The sequence below is a fragment of the Callithrix jacchus genome, chromosome 8, assembly GCF_049354715.1.
Source record: "Callithrix jacchus isolate 240 chromosome 8, calJac240_pri, whole genome shotgun sequence".
Classification (NCBI taxonomy): domain Eukaryota; kingdom Metazoa; phylum Chordata; class Mammalia; order Primates; family Cebidae; genus Callithrix; species Callithrix jacchus.
Genome location: NC_133509.1, coordinates 79551380 through 79567249, shown reverse-complemented (window position 1 = coordinate 79567249; position 15870 = coordinate 79551380). Strand labels below are relative to the sequence as shown.

Sequence of the window (15870 nt, the reverse complement as noted above, 5' to 3'; positions counted from 1 at the left end):
TAATTGCAATAAGCATATGAATGACATTTTATATTTGTAATGCTAAAATTTGTTAGCAGGCTCTTAAACAACATATGCTGTTCATGTTTATTATACAACATTATTACTTTCTGACCCAGCACAGTGGCTCAAGTGTGTAATCCCAGCACTTTAGGAGGACGGGATGGGAGGATCATTTCAGATTAGGAGTTCAAGAACAGCCTGGTCAATATAGTAAGACTCCCTCTCTAGTTCCAAAAAAAGAAGCATTATTATTTTCCTGGTTTCAAAAAGGATTTTGAAGTGGTAATGTAAGAAATGAGAATTTCAATTGAATGTTATACATTTGATCTATTTAACACACCACTAAGTATTTTCCTAAATATTTCCTAAATTCAGACAGATAAAATGTAATTTACTAGCTTTTAAAGATCTAACAACCCTATGCATTAACTTCAAAGTACTAATTCAAATACAAATAAATTTGAACAAAATACTGACTTTTACCTTCATTTCTACCTGTAGGATCAGACGATTTCTGGCTGACAAGCTTCTTCTGTGGACTTGGCTTTGATAGTCCTTCAAAGCTTTTAAGAGGCCAGGAATTTGAGAAATTAACCGAATTATCTTGAGACTTCTTTGGAGATATACTAAGAGGAGATGTGTGCTTTGGACTAGTTCGAGGTGATGAGAGAGGATAGGATGGAAGGATGTAGGCTCCTGGACTTAGATTTTGCCCGTTTGAGGACGTACAGTCAGTTTGACTACCAAATGTTTGCTGTGTCTTACTGCCAAAACTGAGGCTAGCATACACTGTAATAAAACAAAAGATGATATGTTATTTATGTATACACAGTTCTAAAAGCTTAAAGTGTTTTGCTTTTTGCTTTTCCCATTCAAGTTTTCATCCCAATTGGTATTTATATTTTTGTATGTTTGAGGTAAGGAACTAATTTGTGTTATTCAAATATTCTGTGTCTTCTAATTCAAAACTTCTTTATTCCATTAAAATTTTCTACTTTTATAATTAATTTTCCCCTTGTAATTTTACTAAATTGCATACATATATAAATGCATATATCTATACTTATATGTCAAAAAGTCTCATCTTTTCAGTGAATTATTCTTTTTCTCATTACAATGACCCTCTTTAAAATTAAAAATGTTTCTAATTTTGATGTGCACATTTTCCCTATCATCAACATGTTTCTATTTGCTTTTCTCTGAATATTTGCCTAGTGTATCTTTTCCATGCTTTACTTTCTCTCAATCTATTTTGATGTATTTTAGGTAATACTCTTAAAAAAATCACTTCAATGAAAAAATAAAAAATAAGACCTGATCACCTCTGTCATTTAAGTTGTAAGTTCTGGCAATTTATATTGTGGGAACTATTCATATATTTAATTTTAATTTTACCCTCTTGTTTTATGCTTTCTGTTTATTGCTTTTTTATTACTTCTTTTTTGTCTCTTATTGATCTTATTATTCTTCAACTAATATAAAAAGTCTATTTGTAATCTTTTAGGGGTTCCCTTAAATTTTCCTTTAATATTTTTAAAAAGGTTTTCCATGACAAAATACCTAGCTTATGTATATTAACAAAGCAAACATTCTTCTGAAGACTTAAACAACTGTATATATTATATGCTTTATTTTTAATTCATAACTGACATGGTTAAAACCTCTACTCATACCAAAATCTCATCTGGGTAGAGACACTATAGGAGACTTAGTTATAGATATACATAAAGAATTAAAACTTTCAGTTTCCTCATTTCAATTACAGTGTTCTATTAACAGGTTCTGGTGCTTAATGAGTGTCTCATGTATTCCTAAAGATTTTAAAATATTTCTTTTTTTTTGTATGAAGAAATCAAACATCCTATCTTATTATGCATATATTTAAAAACAATGCAATACAACATACACCAAAATTTCCAACACTTGGTGTGGATCACTACAACATGTAAATTAGGATGCAAACATCCATATTGTTTGTCATCCATACCACAGGTCTTTCAGAGATCACAAGGGGAGTATTAGTTGAGATGGTAGTGGTCCTGATGGAATTTTAATGTATAACCAAGTATTAAAGTTAAATTCTATTAGGTTTAGAAAAACATGATATCCCTTTATACCAGTTTCTCTAATAGCTATTACAATAGATTAAAGAAAACCAGAGCCACTAGGCAGATATGATTAAACACTAAGAGTGGATAATCCTCAAAGGCAATGGAATCATTCAGGGATAGCCTAACAGGAACAGGTTAAGTGGCACATCAAGCTATCTTTGATTATACCAATTAGGAATCCCAAAGATATTCAAGAATTTAGGAAACAGCCACATTATTAAAAAAGATGGATTCTTTTATTGTAGTGTAGATAATACCACAAAGAATAACTTTAAGGGGTTATGTGGGTCTTTGGGGTGAGGGAAGAAAAGGGTAGTTAAAATATTAGTGCAATATATACTCAATCCTCTTTAGTAATTTCAAATGATCATTATTTTTTGTAACAAATAGAGAATTATATCCCTATCACTAGAAAAAATTTTAGTGAAGGACATATAATAAAATTTAAAATACCTAAAGAAATATTTAATTTGATCCTACCTCTATCTAATAATTGTTGAAGCTATTAAATAGCAAGAAATTTAAGAACACCTTCAATCCCCAAATTCCTGGCTGACAACCAGCCTCAAATCCTTCCTTTTCTTCTGTATCTTATGTCTTACATGAAGGAATCACTTTTAGTAAGTTATGGTTCCTAACAAGAGACATAATACATTCTACATAGCCTTAAAATTTAAAACTGCATGGATAATCATTGTCATCTGCTAACACAACACTCTTTAATGGATGTTATTTTCAATGACTTGGTATTAAAATACTCATCTCTCTGATGATTAGTGATGTTGAGCATTTTATCATATACCTGTTAGACATTTCTATGTCTTCTTTCGAGAAATGTCTATTCAGATCTTTTGCCCATTTTGGTTCTTTACTATTGAGTTGTTTGAGTTCCTTATATATTCTGGTTATTAATCCCTCATCAGTGGAATAGTTTGCAAACATTTTTTCCAGTTCTGTAAGCTGCAGCTCCACTTTGCTGATTGTTTCCTTTGCCATGCAGAAGCTTTTTAGCTTATTGTGATCCCATTTGTTCATTTTGGCTTTGGTCGCCTGTGCTTTTGACGTCTTACTCAAGAAACCTTTGTCCAGACCAATGTTATGAAGCATTTCACTAATGTTTTCTTCTAGCAGTTTTATAACTTCAGGTATTATATTTAAGTCTTCAATACATTTTGATTTGATATATGTATATGGTGAAAGGTAGAAGTCTAGTGCAAATCAAAACCACAATGAGGTATCATGTCACTCCAATTAAATAGATTTTATCAAACAGATAAAAAATAACAAATGGTGGCAAGGATGGTGACAAAAAGGAATGCTTGTACACTGGTCGTGGGAGGGTAAATTAGTACAGCCATTATGGAGAATAGTAAGGAAGTTCCTCAAAAAACTAAAAATGTGCTGAGCATGGTGGCTCGTACCTGTAATCCCAGCCCTCTGGGAGGCTGAGGCAGGATTGCGTGAGCCCAGGAGATGGAGACTAGCCTGGGCAACATAGTGGAACCTCAATTCTGCAAAAAAATTAAAAATTAACCAGACACAGTTGTGCATACCTGTAGTCTCAGCGACTTGGGAAACTGAGGTGGGAGAATCACTTGAGCCCGGGAGGTCAAGGCTGCAGTGAACCATGATCACGCATGCCACTGCCCTCCAGCCTAGGCCACAGAGCAACACCCTTTCTCAAAAAACTAAAAATACAACTACCATATGATCCAGCAATTCCACTGCTGGGCGTATATCTGAAAGAAGGAAATCAGTATATCAAAGAGGTATTTGCACTTTCTTGTTTATTGCAGCACTATTCACAAAGCCAAGATATGGAATCAACCTAAGTGTCCATCAGCAGAAGAAACGGATAAAGAAAATATGGTACATATACACAATGGAGTACTGTTGAGCCATAGAAAGAATGAAATCCTGTCATTTGCAACAACCTAGATAAAAATGGAGGACATTATCTTAACTGAAATAAGTCAGGCACAGAAAGACAAATATTTCGTGTTCTCACTCCTATGTGGGAGCCAAAACACAAAAAAAATGGAGGTAGAGAGAATAATGATGGTTTCCAGAGGCTGGCAAGGGCAGTGAGAAGTGGGTAATGAAGAGAAGATGGTTAATGTGTACAAACATAAAATTAGACACTGCGGGCAGTGACTCACATCTGTAATCCCAGTGTTTGGGGAGGCTGAGGCAGGTGGATGACCTGAGGTCAGGAGTTTGAGACCAGCCTGGTAAATATGGTGAAACCCTGTTTCTACTAGAAATACAAAAAGTAGCCAGGGTGTGGTGGCGTGCACCTATATTCCCACCTACTTGGGAGGCTGAGACAGCAGAAGAATTGCTTGAACCCAGGAGGTGGAGGTTGCAGTGAGCTGAGATCCTGCCACTGCACTCCAGCCTGGGCGACAGAGGAAGACTCTATCGCAAAATAAATTAAAATAAATAAATAAATAGAATAAAATAAAATTAGAAGGAATAAGATCTAGTGCTCAGTATAGCATAATAGAGTGACTATAGTTAACAATAAGTTATTACGTATTTCAAAATAACTAAAGGAGTAGATTTTTAATGTTCCCAACACAAAGAAATGACAAATGTTTCAGGTGATGCATATCCCAAATACCCTGATTTGATCATTACCTATTATATATCAAATGTAATAGGTACCTTTGATACCCCAAAATGTATCACCACAAATATGTAACCCACAAATATGTACCACTATTATGAATATATGAAAGCAAATGCAATACTCATCTCCACCATGAGTATCTAAACTCTAATTTTAATCAATCACATTTATATGAAGATTATGAAACCTAATACTTTAGGGTAACAATTATAAAAAATGTTATTAAAAATATAACAAAATCCTTTTCTTTTTTGTGATGAGTATGATTATACAAAATATTATGTAAGTTAGTGTTGGAATCCCCAAATAATATTTATAAATCATTTGTTTCCAAGTAAACTTGAAACTTTTACCTTTATCTTGATGACTGCTAGTTGTCCCTAAGAACTGTAAGTCAGAATCCACACTGCCAGTTTTACCACATATTTGTGAAAACCCAAGTTGTGCACATTTCCCAGAAAGACTTGTTTGATGAGTCCCAGTAGTATCTTTTGAAAAAAGGAGGGGAGAAAACATGAAAGCAAAAGTTAACTTTATTTCATGAACACATCTTATTTCATAAATGTTGGAGTAATTTGGGTGGAAAGATAGAAGTGTATAAGTGCAATGAGCTAGGCAAGCAAGAAAGGGATAAAGGTTTTGACATTAGCAAATTGGATTAGTGGAAGCAGTTAAAGGAAAGAAGAAAGACTAGCAAAGAACAGGAAAAAGAGAGGTGTATTGAAGAATATCCGCAAAGGCAATTTCTTCCTATACTCTCCTTTTTCTCACCATGGAATGTTTCTCCACACCTGGGCTTTCCTTCTTTCCAGTATTTGCATTACATGTACTACCCAAAAAGCCCTATCACCAAACTCTTTTCTTTTACTTTTTTTGTGCAGTGGTGGGATCTCGGCTCACTGCAACCACTGCAACCTCTTTTATTTTCTTCCCTAATATACTTTGCACTATTCATGTAGATTCTAAGCTTATCCAGGCATGCTTCCTGTTTCCCCGTCTGTGTCTGACTGAGGTTATTCCTGGGAAGGTGAATAAATCTAAAGAAAAAAAGGTGATAATGACTCCTCCGGCGTTTAGTTTATTCCTCTATTAAATGAGCCTATCCTTTGTAGTTCCAAAATTGTATAATTTAAAAAAACATTCTCTCCCTGTCATATCAAGCCTCTTTACCTTTCATGTCCTGGATGCCTTTTCTTTTAAGACAGGGTCTCATTCTTGTCACCGAGGCTGGACCTTGTCAATGCAGCCTTGACCTCCCTGGGCTCAGGTGATCCTCCTGCCTCAGCTAACCAAGGCTGGTCTTAAACTCCTGATCTCAGGTGATCTGCCTGCCTCAGCCCCACAAAGTGCCGAGATTACAGGCGTGAGCCACAGCGCCCAGCCCCTCCCTTCTTTAAAGTCAAGCTCAACCTTTTACTGAAGTTTTCTGAAACCACTTCAATACTTATGTCTTCCTCTCTTGAATTCTTATAATATTTGTAATTCATATCATCCCATCAAGCATTAGATTGTATATCATCTTATTCTCCAGGTATTTAAAATCTGTACAACTAGAAAATGAGCTTCTCAATGGTACAGATAAATAAAAATCAAAATTAAAAATGCTATAAACCTAACTGGGATTATTCTTGTATTTCTCCTTCTCTATTAAACAATAAAATAAACTATGCAGTCATTATAACATTTCATTTTTGTATGAAAATACTTCAGAATTTCACTGCATAAAGGTCTATAAATTCTTCTAGAGAACAACATTTACTGAATAATATATCTCAACTCATAGCCAACACATTTTGAAAACTGTTATCATTTAGGTGTTAAATAAATTTTTAAATCTATAACATAGTCAAATCTTTACCTTCTAAATCATTTTCCCTTCTAAGGGGTATCGCTTTGTCAAAACACTACAATTTTTCTAATTACCTGGGTGCTATATCTTGAAATCCTAAATGATTATTTAGAACTCAAGCTCAACCTCCTTTTTTTTTTTTTTTTTTGAGACAGAGTCTCACTCTTGTAGCCCAGGCTGGAGTATAATGGCTTGATCTCAGCTTACAACAACCTCCACTTCCCAGGTTCAAGCGATTCTCCTGCCTCAGCCCCCGATTAGAGGTGTGTGCCACCATGCCTGGCTAATTTTTTATAAATTTTTAGTAGAGACAGGGTTTCACCATGTTGGTCAGGCTTGTCTCGAACTCCTGACCTCAGGTGATCCACCCACCTCAGCCTCCCAAAGTGCGAGGATTACAGGCATGAGCCACAGCACCCGGCCTCAACCTCTTTCTAAATGATCTGGTCATTTAGTATATTGAATATCCACAAAGGCAGTTCCTTCCTACACTCTCCTTTTTCTTCTAAAAGATTACAGTCAATGACATTGACCATTTCCTCTGAAGTGCCATAATATTTACTTTCTATAATACTTAGTCAATTAAATGTTTTCAGTTGCTCTGACCAAAAATCCTTATGGCATTCTTGACACTTCTTTCTCACTCTATACCCAATCTACCAGCAAATTATATCAACTTTACCTTTGACATATAATTAGAATCTAATCACTTCTTACTACATTCTTGCTATCCTGGTTAAAGCCTCCATTAACTCTAGCCATGATGACAACAACAGATTCTTTTTTTTTTTTTTTTTTTTTTTTGGGGGGGGAGGAAGGCATGAAGGAAGGGAATAAGGACGGTAGGGAGGAAGGAAGGGAGGAAGCGGGAAGGGAGGGAGGGAGGGAGGGAGGGAAGGGAAGAAAGGAAATCAAGCAATGAAAGAGACATTGCCGACCTGGATCTAGAGGTTTACAAGTTGATTTCTTTTTTTTTGAGAGAAGGAAAGAAAAAAAAAATAAGTAAAGGAGATGAAGAAAGAGGAAGAGAAAGAGGGAGAGTAAATGGAAATATTGCTTTATTTTGAAAAAAATTGGGTATTAATAATGGCCAATCAATGTTTCATTTAAACTTATGGGTAGGTGTGATGTGGTATTGACAAGAATGTATATTTTGTGTATTTGAAGTGGAGAGCTCTATAAATATTTATTAAGTTTACTTGTTCTGGATCTGAGTTTGAGTCCTTGATATCCTTATTAATTTTCTGTCTCATTGAATCTAAGTCTCCTATCTGGGTGTTAGGATCGTTAGCTCTTGTTGTTGCATTGATCCTTTTACCACTAAATCGTCGTTGCTTTAAAATCTATTTTATCCAATACAAGAATTGCAACTCCTGCTTTTTATTTATTTATTATTTATTTTTGCTCTCCATTTGGTTGGTAAATCTTTCTCCATCCCTTTGTTTTGAGTCTTTGTGTATCCTTGCATGTGAAACAGGTCTGGATGTAACATGCCGTTGGGTTTTGGCTGTGTCTTTTGATTGGGAATTCAGTCAATTTAAATTTAGGGTTACTGCCATTTGATGTTGACTGGCTGTTTTATCCATTTGTTGGTGTAAATTCTTCTTTATGTTGGTGCTCTTTACTTTTTGGTGTATTTTTAGAAAGGCTAATACTGGTTGTTTCTTTCTGTGTGTAATGCTTCTTTCAGAAGCTCTTGTAAAAAGCAGGCCTGGTGGTAATAAAATCTCTGAGTTCTTGCTTGTTCATAAAAGATTTTATTTTTCCTTCAGTTGTGAAGCTTAGTTTGGCTGGATATGAAATTCTGGGCTGAAGGTTCTGTTCTTTGAGGATGTTGAATATTGGCCCCCACTCTCTTCTGGCCTGTAGAGTTTCTGCCGAGAGATCTGCTGTAAGTCTGATAGGCTTGCCTTTGTGGGTAATCTGACCTTTCTCTCTGGCTGCCCTTAGTATCCTCTCCTTCGTTTCAACCCTGGTGAATCTAATGATTATGTGCCTTGGGGTTGCTCTTCTTGAGGAATATCTTTGTGGTGTTCTCTGTATTATCTGGGGTTGAATGTTGACCTGCTTTGCTAGTTTCGGAAAATTTTCCTGAATAATATCCTGAAGGGTATTTTCCAGCTTGGATTCATTCTCTCCGTCGCATTCAGGTACACCTATCAAACGTAAATTTGGTCTTTTCACATAGTCCCACATTTCTTGGAGACTTTGCTCATTCCTTTTTATCCTTTTTTCTCTAATCTTTTCTTCACGTTTTATTTCATTAAGTTGGACTTTGACCTCTGATATCCCTTCTTCTGCTTGAACAATTCGAGTGTTTAAAGCTGTGCATACTTCTCGGAGTTCCTGTATTGTATTCTTCAGTTCCATTAATTCACTCATACTCCTCTCTAAGTTGTCTATTCTCAATAGGATTTCATCAAACCTTTTTTCAAAGTTCCTAGTTTCTTTACGTTGGGCTACAACATGTTCTTTTAACTCACCGAAGTTTGTTATTATCCATTCCTTGAAGATTGATTCTGTCATCAGGAGGCGCTCGTTCTCCATCAAGCCTTGTTCCATTGTTGATGTGGAACTGTGATCATCTTTAGAGGGAGAGGCGTTCTGACTTGAGTATTCTCAGCTTTTTTATGCTGGTTTCTTCTCGTCATTGTAAATTTCTCCTCCTGTCGTCTTTGAAATTACCAACTTTCAGATTAGGTCTCTTGAGGGGACGTCCAGGTTGTTAGTTCCCAGGGCCAGAGCAGCAGCGTTAAAACTGATGGTGCTTTTCTGCCCAGGATTCTCCTGTCGGGCTTCCTTCTTGTTTCCTTAGTAAGTGACTCTGCCTTCCCGGGGCTCCAAACCTCGGTCAGAAGGGGAACCGGTCCCGTTTACTCTGCGCCGAGCGCCGAGGTGCTGGCGGAACCGCTGCACCGACCACGAGAGTCGCGCTGGCGACTCGTGTGTTTCCACCTCTGGGGGATCTTCTGCTTCGTGAGCGACCAGACTTTGTCTGAAAGTGTGGCATTCTCTAGTTCTCCGCGCCTTCCCTGAGAGCTGCAATCCCGGGATGTTAGCGATCGGCCATCTTGGATCGTTCCAACAACAGATTCTTAATCAGTCTTCCTGTTTTGATCTTGCTCTCTGATCTAGTTTGGCTCTGTGCCCCCACCTGAATCTCATGTTGAATTGGTAATCCCCAATGTTGGAGGTAGGTGGGGCCTGGTGGGAAGTGACTAGATCATGGGGGCAGATTTCCCCTTTTGGAGCTGTTCTCATGATAGAGTTCTCACAAGATCTGGTTGTTTAAAAGTGTGTAGCACCTCCCCCTTACTCTCTTCCTCCTGCTCCCACCATGTAAGACATATTTCTTTCCCCTTCACCTTATGTCATGATTGTAAATTTCTTGAGGCTTCCCCAGAAGCAGAAGCCTATACGGCCCGTAGCACCATGAGCCAATTGAACCTCTTTTCTTTATAAACTATCCGGTGTCCGGTATGTCTTTATAGCAGTGTGAGAACAGACTAATACACTCTCCTTCCATCTATTTTAATAATAAAATCCAAATGAGCCTGGCAACAAGTGATGTTAAATCTTTCTTCAAAATGCTCCTCATTCAGAGTAAAAGGTGAAGTTCACTTATAAGTCCACTAGGCCTTAAATAAGGACCCCTATTAGTCTTTAATTTTCCACTTATTTTCCCCTTTCTCAATTCATTCCAGACATACTAGTTTCTTTGATATTTCTCAAACATGTTCCACACACTTCTCTCTTACTCTGTGCTGTGCCTCTTCCTGAAATTATTTATTCTTTACTCCTGATACATAGAGTGGTTTGCTTTAAATATTCTTTCCTGAATAAGGTCTTCTTTCTGCTTTGTTTTCCTTCATAGCATTTATCATCAGCTAACTTACTGTGTCTTGTATCTATGTAATGTCTGCTGTCATTCCCAAGCAGAATGCAAGCTCTATTAGGCAGACCCCCAGTACTTAGAAAAGCACCTGACACATAGAAGATACTCAATAAATACAGATGATGTATGAAGCAAATATTGCCCTACATTAATACTTAAACAATTTCAATGAGAAACTCTCCAGGGTTTTATGAGATAATAATGTGTAAGTGTCCATTCTTATCAGATCTTCAATAAATAACTTATTGAATCTGAATTGCCTACTAGGTTAAAAGTTCTGTGAGTCCTTGAATGCACTATGAAGTCAAGAGAAGTCTCTAACTTAGTTCAGTATGTCCATCATCAACAACTGGTACTTACCGGCAGGACAGACAGGAAGAGAATCTGGGTTAAAATCACGACTATTATGAAATAAGTTTCTTGATACTCTTTTTCTGCTAAAACATAAATCATCATTGACTGGCTTTCCTTGAGAGGGCTTTAATTTTGGAGATGGGATGAAATCGTATGTTGAGAACTATAAGAACAGAATCATAAATTAGCAAATTTGTGTTAACTCTACCTGGTAATAAATATGACAAAATAACTAGATACAATTAAGAAATTCAGATTAGAATAAATTTTACTTTATTAAATATATAATTATACATCCATATTTAGTATGGTATACCAATAGTACTTTTCATTCCAGAACAGAAATGCTAATTTTTTTTCTACTACTTCCCCCCAACCCTTTACTGTTCCTTACCATCCTACAGTGTACATCTGGCAACAAGGAAGGAGAGAATACAAATGACAAAAAGGATGAAATGACAACCAGAATGATCTGACTGAGCAGCATAACCCCTCAAACTATGCTATTTTTGTTTGAGTACTAGACAATAAGTGCTAATTGGAGGTCACTGAACAAGCAAGCATTCTACTATACTGTTCTTACTGAGGCAAACTTTTAGCCATATCTATAGCCCAGATGTCAGTGTAAATGACCTGGCAACCTATGTCAAGTTCCCTTCAGGAGACTGTCTTACACTAGGTCTCTTAGTTAAAACCAGTAAATAATACTTTTTATATGTCTAGTACTTCATGGTTTCCAAGTCCTTTCCCATAAACCCCAGATGATCATTAAGGAACAAAGGTGCCAGAATACAATTTTAAAGTTATATATAATCAGTTAAAGAACTATATGACAGCATGATTCTTCTTCACCAATGATGACCTCAAGTGTCCTGGATCACCTGACATTCAACATGGCTATAAAACATTTAAAAAACTGAATGAATTGACAGAACATTATACTTCCTATGTATTTATTTGGAACTTATAGACAGACTCAAATCTAGACATGTGGTGAACTGTAAACCTTGTCAGTATGTTTCTTTGTAAACTTTGCCAAGTACAAAATAGCACAATAAAATTAAAGATATGTCTATTATGCTTCAGGTACACGTTATTCATCATCAAATTTTGTGAAAAACCCATTACCTCCTTCAAAAATTAACCCAGAAATGATAAGTAACAAAATTAAGAATGCCCAGATGAGGCCAGGTGTGGTGACTCACACCTGTAATCTCAGCACTTTGGAAGATGGAGGCAGGTGGATCCCTTGGGCCCAGGAATTCGAGACCAGCCTTGGCAACATAGTGAAATCCTGTCTCTATAAAAATTAGCCAGGCATGGTGGCATGTGCCTGTGGTTCCAACTAATTGGGAGGCTGAGGTAGGAGGATTACTTGAGCCTAGAAGGTAGAGACTGCAGTGAGCTGAGACTGTGCCACTGCACTCCAGCCTGAGAGACTGAGACCCTGTCTCAAAAAAAAGAATGCCCTCAGCTGGGTGTGGTGACTCATGCCTATAATCCCAGCACTTTGAGAGGCCAAGGTGGGTGGAACACTTGAGGTCAAGGGTTCAAGACCAGTCTGGCTAACACAGTGAAACCCCGTCTCTAGTAAAAATACAAAAATCAGCCAAGCATGGTAGTGCACACCTGTGGTCCCAGCTACTCAGGAGTCTGAGGCAGAAAAATTGCTTGAATCCGGGAGACAGAGTTGGCAGTGAGCCAAGATCATGCCACTGCACTCCAGGCTGGGCAACACAGTGAGACTCTGTCTCAAAAAAAAAAAAAAAAAAGTAAGAAGAATGACCAGATAAAAAAGGATTGACTTTATTTTCTCAAAACCTAGTTAACTTCCATGATTGATTATACAGTAGTCAGTACTGAAAGGATATAATAGAATAAAAATGAAACCAATTATAATCAAATTCTGATTAGATATATTAAAAAGACGACGTATTAACACAGCTAAAATAGTGAGTAATCCAAAAATAATTCCTCAGTAAGGGATACATTTTATGTTAGATTTACTTTGTGATTAATTTCTGTTTAGCAAACAGATATTAGTATATAGGCCAGATACATACAACAACTGGTGGGGGTGGTAATGTTGATGAGGGTGGTGATGTATTTGTATGTGTGTGTATGTGAATGTGGCATTTTCAGAAATCTTGAGAAGTCAGGCAGATATTAAGTTTTGCTACAGCAGATTATGCATCTGAAGGCAGACTATAGGACATACCAATTTTATTAACGTAAAAGATCTGTTTAGGTCTCTCTTAAAAGCAAATGATTTTCATTACGGTAAGTTTTGATGGGACAAAACAATGAATGAAGAAAAAGTTTTCAGAGTAAAATAAAATAGAATTCATAAATCTTGAAAGAGTTGTGAGTTAATGTTACAAAATGTGAAGCAGTCTATTGAAAGCACCTGATGACTCTCAGGAATATGGAACTGAATTTTCAGTCTTTGCAATTAATACCTAAACATTTATTTAATTCCTTCAAGTTATAGTAAATGAAATCAATATAAAAAAGAAAGTTTCACACTTAATATTAATAATGGTTTGAAATTTTTATAGTGTTGTTTACGGTTTCAATCTTTTGTTGTTGTTGTTGTTGTTGTTCTGTTTTATTTTTTAAAATAAGGTCTTAGTCTGTCACTCGGGCTGGAATGCAGTAGCATGATCACAGCTCACTGCAGCTCTGACCTTCCCCAGCTCAGGTGAATTTTCCCACCTCAGCCTCCCAAGTAGCTAGGACTACAGGCACTTGCCACCATGCCCAGCTAATTTTTTGTACTTTTTGTAGAGACCGGTTTTTGCCATGTTGCCCAGGCTGATCTCAAACTGTTGGGCCCAAGTGATCTGCCCATCTTGGCCTCCCAAAGTGCTGAGATTACAGGTGTGAGCCATTACACACAGCCTATTACCTTTGTATTTGAATCCCTGCATATTTTTCATAAAAAGTCTACAAAAATTTACTCTTGTTGTTTAATACTTTGACCGAATGTATCTTATTTTAGCTTTTGGCAGGGAGTATTAAAGCATCTCAAAAATAGTTTTAATTTTATTTTGGTAGCAAATTGCCAGAAAAACACCTTTTAATATCTCATTCTCTCAGAAATCACCTATACTCCTGGCTTTACTGAACTTGTACTACACTTTATCTTGACCTCCAGTTTTTGAACTGTTCACCTTTTACCAGTTCTTTCTGGCATTAAACAAGTTTATTCCCACTAACCACAGTCACCTTCTGTAAAGATCATTGTATTCATCTTTCAAATTATTTTCCTATGTACACTTTAGAAAAAATAGTCATGCCTGTAATCCCAGCACTTTGGGAAGCTGAGGCAGGCAGATCACAAGGTCAGGAGATTGAGACCATCCTGAACAACATGGTGAAATCCCATCTCGACTATAATACAAAAAATTAGCCGGGCATGGTGGTGGGTGCCTGTATTCCCAGCTACTCTGGAGGCTGAGACAGGGGAATTGCTTAAATCTGGGAGGTGGAGGCTGCAGTGAGTTGAGATCGTGCCACTGTACTCTAGCCTGGTGACAGCAAGACTCAGAAAAAAAAAAAAATGCCGGTCACGGTGGCTCAGGCCTGTAATCCCAACACTTTGGGAAGCCAAGATGAGCGGATCATGAGGTCAAAAAATCGAGACCATCCAGGCCAACACAGTGAAACCCCATCTCTATTAAAATACAAAAATTAGCTGGGCCTGGTGGCACGTGCCTGTAGTCCCAGCTACTAGGGAGGCTGAGGCAGGAGAATTGCTTGAACCTGGGAGGTGGAGGTTGCAGTGAGTCAAGATTACCACTGCACTCCAGCCTGCCGCCTGGCAACAAAGCAACACTCTGTCTCTAAAAAAATAATAATAAAAAAATACTATATGTAAACTTTGTATTCGGCTTTTTGCACTTCACATTATAGTAAAAGTAATTCCCATGCTGTTAAAACCCCTTATAAGTGCTATACAATTATTATTATTATTATTATTATTATTATTTTTAAGATACAGGGTCTCACTATGTTGCTTAGGCTGGCCTACGACTCATGGGCTCAAGTGCTTCACCTATATCAGCTTCCGAAGTATGTGGGACTATAGGATCACACCACCATGCCTGGCTATAAACTTTAGTTATAAAAATAATAATTGCTTCTTGTAAAAAATACAAAAATATCAAAGTTATCAAAAAAATTAAATTTAAAAAATATAAACTTAGAAATAAGATATAAACTTATTCTTTGGGACCCGTCTCACTGAAATCCTATTGATAAATCCTGTTAACAGGTCTTTTTCTATATATAACCATTCTTCAATAAGCTCTTTTTAAAAAACAAAAATAGATCACATGATACTCTGGCACACGGTAAATATGGAGACATTTTTCCATGTAAGACCATACATATCTTCTTATTTTAGACTCATAGTTCCTTACTGATGGACATTTTCTCTGCCACAACATTGCAGTGAACATTATTACACACATATCTTTGTGTATTATATTCCTATAGTATAAAAGTCCTAAAAATGGAACTGTTGAGTCCAAGGACATCAAATTATTTCTAATGTCTGCATAATATTCCATTGACTAGATGTGCCATTCTCCTTTGATAGAACATTCAGATTGCTCCCCAGTTTTTTTTCATATTAAAAAGGAAAAGTTCCATTGAGGGAAATGCTATATACATGGTTTAAGGTAGCCGTGCTGACAGATGAGACTGGTAGACTTTAGAAAGACTGTTACATAGGCTACATAGCTAAAATTAAAACAAAACAAAACAAAAAAACAAAAAACCAAGGCTGAGTACAGTGGTTCATTCTTTTAATTTTTAGCACTTTGAGAGGCTGAGGTGAGAGGATTGCTTGAGCTCAGGAGTTTTGAGACAAGCCTGGGCAACATGGCAAGACCCCACCTCTACAAAAGATAAAAAATTAACCAGGCCTAGTGTTGTGTTCCTGTAGTCCCAGCACCTTACGAGGCTGAGGTGGGAGGATCGCTTGACCTTGGGAGGTCAAGGCTGCAGTGAGCCATTAACT

The 15870-nt window shown here is 36.8% G+C and overlaps 1 protein-coding gene across 4 annotated transcripts in view; it reads right to left on the bottom strand.

Annotated features, from left to right (window-relative positions):
• Positions 1-15870, bottom strand: part of TOGARAM1 (TOG array regulator of axonemal microtubules 1) — a 125206-nt gene that overhangs the window by 72335 nt on the left and 37001 nt on the right. For 3 of the 4 annotated variants that reach the window (XM_035260409.3, XM_035260411.3, XM_035260412.3), the window contains exons 2-4: positions 10851-11007; positions 5100-5234; positions 487-792 (exon numbers count right to left, since the gene is read on the bottom strand). In XM_035260409.3, the coding sequence (XP_035116300.2) occupies positions 487-792; positions 5100-5234; positions 10851-11007 (598 nt within the window). The remainder of the gene's footprint in view (positions 1-486; positions 793-5099; positions 5235-10850; positions 11008-15870) is intronic. The other variant, XM_035260410.3, reaches the window with a different exon arrangement.